The sequence below is a fragment of the Tachysurus vachellii genome, chromosome 25 (genome assembly GCF_030014155.1).
Source record: "Tachysurus vachellii isolate PV-2020 chromosome 25, HZAU_Pvac_v1, whole genome shotgun sequence".
NCBI lineage: Eukaryota > Metazoa > Chordata > Actinopteri > Siluriformes > Bagridae > Tachysurus > Tachysurus vachellii.
In genome coordinates, this window is record NC_083484.1 from 2073705 (window position 1) to 2080000 (window position 6296).

General features: G+C 40.6%; 1 protein-coding gene across 1 annotated transcript; it reads right to left on the reverse strand.

Annotated features, from left to right (window-relative positions):
* Window positions 1-562: 562 nt before the first annotated feature.
* On the reverse strand, window positions 563-2270 carry bhlhe22 (basic helix-loop-helix family, member e22). Its single transcript, XM_060861862.1, has one exon. It carries the CDS (start codon window positions 2216-2218, stop codon window positions 1442-1444), a length of 777 nt encoding a protein of 258 aa, XP_060717845.1. The 5' UTR covers window positions 2219-2270; the 3' UTR covers window positions 563-1441.
* Window positions 2271-6296: the final 4026 nt, after the last annotated feature.

The window sequence follows — 6296 nt, forward strand, 5'->3', positions numbered from 1 at the left end:
GCCACTGACACACAGAGTCGGACACACAGAGACGGAGCGGTGATGTCGTGATTAAACACACCCAATTAAACCAGTGAATAATTACATTCCCTAATCACCTGCGCAAGGTTTTAATTGCTTTAACGACACGTTTCATTAAAGGATTGCACTCGACAGTTTTCGTACTTCGTTGTTTTCCAATTAACACATGACACACACACACACACACCGCCATGGAAATTGTTTCAATCATTATAATTAGGCTCTTTCTCTTATGATCGAGAAGCAACTGTGTTCATCCGTCATGTCTTCTTTTATACAGATACATGTAAAATTTAGATATTCGATTTTTCGCGACTTGTTTTGCCCAAAAGAAAATGACTATTTTGCTATTTATTCTACACTTAAATCATCCACTAATCAAAACAAATATCTGACCAAACAGCCTTTAATCTCTTTACACTTTTTCAAAACAGACAACCAGGCGAAAAAGTTAAGTTTGATGAAAATATTTTAATAAAGCTTTTTTCCAGGACGTCAACATATACAAATGGCCCTGTGCAGTCAAAGTGAACCGGATGTATCTGCAGTGCTCATCATGATGACCTGACAACAAGTTCAAGCCGAAATCTCATTCACAGCCTGCTGCATGAGAGTGTGAGAAAAGAAAACAACGGGGAAAAAGCCAGGTGTACAGCGAACAGACTTAAATCACTCATGCAAACCTGGAAATTTAAACCAAAGTCAACTTCATCGGCTCAAACAAGGCTGCAGTGGGATTGTTAGAAATCAGCTGTGACAAAGAAAAGTCCATTATTTCTGATAATTCCATTCCTTTGCTTTCGAAGTCATAGATGCTGTTTGTTTTTATCACCAAACGCAAACATGGAAGCGAAATTTCTAAACAGCACAGATTATTATTATTATTATTATTATTATTATTATTATTATTATTATTATTATTATTATTATTATTGCAGGGCAGTTATTAAACAAGAGATCCCAAAAAAAAAACAAGTAATGCTCACATGTTGCCAGGTCGGAACAGCTCACTGTGTCCATAATTAGGGTCCAAATTTCCATAAACTGTCCATTCTCAACACTCACACATAGACTTTGCTTTCAGTTCACTCGCACCAGCACTTACTTTATATTTACATACGTACATACATACACGCGCGAGCAATCACCACGCACACACTCCACACACATAGATATCAGAGATATCTAAACCAAAGAAAAAAAAAACGAACAAACTGCTGGATCTGCGGCACATCTGCTGAAATCCTAGGCGATGTAAGAAAAGTTGACAATTCTTTTCTATCCGTTCTTGGAATATGAAATGCAGCCTACAGGCGTCAGTTTCAGTCTCACTGAAGTGTGTGTGTGTGCGTGTGTGTGTGTGTGTGTGTGTGTGTGTGTGTGTGTGTGTGTGTGTGTGTGTGTGTGTGTGTGTGTGTGTTTAAGGCTTGTCGGTACACTGTTTACACAGACTAGAGGTGACGCTGTTGAAAAGGGTACATTTGTCGGGGCACGAGGAGGCCGCGGCGGCTCCGGTGGGGAACGCGGGGTACCCGGGCGACTGTTCATACGCGCTCAGGCTCGGTGCAAGCGACACGGGCTGGCCCTGGTTTAGATACGCCACGAGTCGTCTCATCTCCTCGAGCGCCTGCGCCTGCATGAGGATGTAGTTCTTGGCGAGGAGCAGAGTGGCGATCTTGGAGAGCTTGCGCACGGACGGGCTGTGCGCGTAAGGGATGACCGCCCGCAGCTCGTCCAGCGCGTCGTTCAGGTCGTGCATCCGTCTTCGCTCGCGCGCGTTGATGTTTAGCCGCAGCATCTTCTGCTCACGGTTCTTCTTCCCCGTTTCGCACTTTGCGCCCGACGCACCCGCCGCTGCAGAAGTCGTCCTCGGGTCTCGAGCCGTTGCCAAGAGCATCATTTCGCACCGGCCGTCGCTGTCGTCGTCCGGGCTCTGCTCTCCGCCGCTGCTCTGTCCGCTCGTGCCTTCGCCTCCAACGCCGTATGGCACCCGCATGGATCCACCAGCGAGACCGAGAGACCCCACTCCTCCGACAGCCTGAAGCGGATCCGAGTCGGACGGATCGAATGATCTGAGCGGCGACTGGCGCTCTCTGCACGATGCCTCGGAACCCGGAGCACGCAACGAGTCCATCTTTTTACCCGAGACGTTCAGAGTTTTGTGTAAAACGTCCCCAAAGTTCGTCCTCCTGTCCATAGTTTATTGCTTTTTTTATCCCCGCAGACTGAACCCAGACGCGCAATCTCTCTCTTACGTGTGTGTCATGTGGAGCGCGAATCTTCACTTGTCAAATCAAAAGTGAGAAGAGAGGAAGCGGCGACTCCTCCTAAATGCGCTCCTGTGTGTCCACATCCACTTTACCCCCACCACCACCCACCCACCCACCTCAGATCTCCACCGATCTTCATCAGCATCATCAGCATCACAAGGGGGCGTGAGTCTTTACATCATTATCCATGCGAGTTCCTGGTTGCCAGATTCTGATCTGAGATATCTAATCCAACGTTGATTTAAAACGCTCCAGATTCAATTTCAGTTTCAATTATCAGTCATTAAAAGTAAACACATGACGCGTATAATAACTCAGATTAAACGTGAACGCAAATCCAGTTCTAGTTTACTGTTCATGTCAAAAATAAAACAGCTAAAATGCGAAAATGCCATAGCGAAATCCTCACCTGGCAACACGTGGCTACTTATTAATATAACGATGATTGGCCTGGAGAACAAGCACCCAGTCAGGTTAATGTTTTAAGTAATGGAATTAAACGCTATTGAACAGGGGCTGTGCTCTCTGTCTCTCATTACACAAGTTTAGACAGATTTTAAAGGGGTCCTGAGGCTCTGTAGCCTTCATTTGCGTTATTTCAGTATCAGTACATTTTATTTGACTACATCTATTTATTTAACTGTGTATTAAATGTTCTTTCCAAACAGTTCACCATAAAGGATTAGATCAAACTGATGAGGGTCTGATGTTATTTCATCCAAATATTCACCAGCCATCTTCGTGACCTAAACTTTATAAAGCCACATGCTGCAAAAATAAATCGTTTAAAATAACAGTAAAAAAAATATTTCCATTTCGTCTAAAGCTAAAGTCAAACTGTTGGAAGGTGAGATCATTTAAAAAAAATGTAAGTGTGTCTTTTTGTCCAAGATGTCCTTTTGTCCACCTACATCACGTACAAAACGTGTTTTTTTTTACACGTTTAAAGGTCATCTGATTAATTCTCTATAACAGCAGCTCAGTAGTGCTGTAGGTCAGAATCAAAGGTTTATTATTATTAAGATGCCATATTATCGTTTCTATAGCAACAGCTCACACTTAATCACTGATATGATGAAGTTTTCCTAAAGTAGGGAACGACTACTGCTGTTATAACGTATGTGAGAACAGGAGCTGACTTGCTTTCCAGACATTACACAACATTAAACGTAACTATAAGTGGATTTAAGTTGTTGTTTAGTAAAACGTTGGAAAACTGATGCTGAGCAAAAAATAAAAATAAAAACTTCTTTAGGATGTGCTGTATATATGAAATAATCTACCCTGGGATGATAGCAGTAGCTCTGCTTCATGACACCACGGTGTTGTTGATGATTTTCCCACAAAGACGCGTCATGTTTTATTCCTCCTTGGATCTGTTTTGAAGCAGATTTTTAGCTGAAATAAACTTTCATTACTTGTTAGTTTCCTTCCCTCATATCTTATAGTAAAATCAACACCTGACACCAAACTTTGATGAACTAAAGGATTAATTTGCATAAATATAATTTATTCCTTTAACTCTCAAGGTTTCTGTTTGGTGGAGCAAAAAACTGGTTTATTTTGAGGGAGATGTGTCACAGCTGACAGATGACTTGGATCTTCTCTGTTTGTTTGCTTACTCATACTGACATTTGGAGCGTCGCTTTACAGAGAATTTTTATTTCTCACACTTGGTCATGTGTTTCTTTCTTTATTAAAAGTAAAAAAAAAAGTGTGAACTTTGACTCTGAAAATTAGAGCTACATTTGAATCACAACGTTTTTAATATTATCCTTCTTTTGATTAATATTTTATTTAAAAAATCTATTTAAAATCACTGGACATTGCTTTGAATTTCTTCACAAACTGAATACTTTTGAAGAGTCTGAGCTTCAGGGTTGGATGGATGGTTAGAGATGAGTGGTGGTGATAAATCTATGTGGTTGGATCGCCACCAAGTGGCCACAAGTACCACAAGTCCCTTAAGGAACACTTGATCAGTGTTGACAAATAATCTTTAAGTGTCTTGTGCTTGAGCTTGATTCAATAGACTAGAATGGTCTGTCTATATATCTAATCGTTTAGCCTGTGCTTTTATTAAACACAAGTGTAGAAGAGCTGAGACTTTTCAGACTTTTAAGGCTGAAAGACCTCGTTTTCGCTAAATTGGGAAAGATAAAATGATAAAAAAGAGCAGAAAGCTTTCTGGTGTTTTAAACTGCACTTACAACCATGAACATGATGTTCTGGCTTGTTTTATTTCTCTTAAACAATAATGATTTGCTATCAATTATGTTTTTTGTTTTTTATTTATTAAAGAATAACGTATTGTATTTTTTATTCATTTATAGTTACATTTGATGTTATGGAACGTCCAAGAAATGAGCAAATTCCTGTTCTCACTTATGCTATAGCTATAAACAGTTGTTCCATCAACAGTCTCTCTATTTCTCGTGCTTTTTTTTTTATTAAAAAGACAAAAAAAAAGCAGCTTGTCATGTAACTGAGAAACACAAGGAAAATCCTAAAGACTTGCTGACTTGCTGAGAACCTTTACATACATCACCACACAAAAACGTTCTCATATCGAGTTACACACGGTTGTTTGTTTGTTTGTTTGTAATCTGTTTATCCCTTTTGAGGAGCCCTTAAAGGTCCTATCTAGAACCATATAACTGTTTATTAAGAACAGTGAGAACATGTAAACTATCTAACAACAACAACAGTTAAGAATTAAACACCAGAAGGTTCTTTAAGGAAGAAAAAAGTGGTTTTTTTGTGGTATCACTGTAAAGAAACTTGTACGAAAGGTTCTAAGTGACCAGATACCAGTGAAGAACCCTGAACTATCCAAATAAAGGTTTTGTTTTAGTGTGAATCACAGGCAAGACACAGAACACCCACACGGTCTATCAGAAGGAGAGTTCTATGTATGTTCTAAGAGTTCTCCACTATATTATATTATCTGCTTTCCTTTTTTTTTAGCATGTTAGCAGTCATTGAAGGGATTAATGCATCAGTGTGATCGTTCCTGTCTCTGCAGCTTGGGGTGTAAAGGAAGGTTCTTTTGGCCAGGCAGCAGAGCAGAAAATCCTCACAGGCAGCTGAGGGCCCGAGGCTCGCTCTTCATCTTGCGATGGCAGAACGGAGGAACACCTTCATGCCCAATCAAACAGCGCTAATGAGATGAGATGAGCCAGGACGGTCAAACAGCAGCCACCGGCTCCTCAGAGCTTCTCCTCCTGCAGCTCGGGTGCCATTATATACTGACTTACAGAGCTGTTACTGAGGTTAAAGAGAGAGAGAGAGAGAGAGAGAGAGAGAGAGAGAGAGAGAGAGAGAGAGACAGACAGATAGACAGACAGACAGTATAGTAATGTCTCTATCTGTCTGTACTGTAATGTCTCTATCTGTCTGTACTGTAATGTCTGTATCTGTCTGTACTGTAATGTCTCTATCTGATTGTACTGTAATGTCTCTATCTGATTGTACTGTAATGTCTCTATCTGTCTGTAATGTAATGTCTCTATCTGACTGTCCTGTAATGTCTCTATCTGTCTGTACTGTAATGTCTCTATCTGATTGTACTGTAATGTCTCTATCTGATTGTACTGTAATGTCTCTATCTGTCTGTACTGTAATGTCTCTATCTGTCTGTACTGTAATGTCTCTATCTGATTGTACTGTAATGTCTCTATCTGTCTGTACTGTAATGTCTCTATCTGTCTGTACTGTAATGTCTCTATCTGATTGTACTGTAATGTCTCTATCTGTCTGTACTGTAATGTCTCTATCTGTCTGTACTGTAATGTCTCTATCTGTCTGTACTGTAATGTCTCTATCTGATTGTACTGTAATGTCTCTATCTGACTGCACCTGTCTATCTGACTGTCTCTGTAGTTTGTGTGCAATTAATCTGGATGAATTTGGAGTCTGTCCCGAGATGAGTCAGAAATACACCCTGGATGGGACACATTTCGTGTTTAGGAGATAGGAAGCAAGTGAGAACCTGGAGGAAACCCA

Coding starts and splice junctions, on each gene's coding strand:
- bhlhe22 (XM_060861862.1), bottom strand. CDS start 2,218: ATGGACAGGAGGACGAACTTTGGGGACGTTTTACACAAAACTCTGAAC.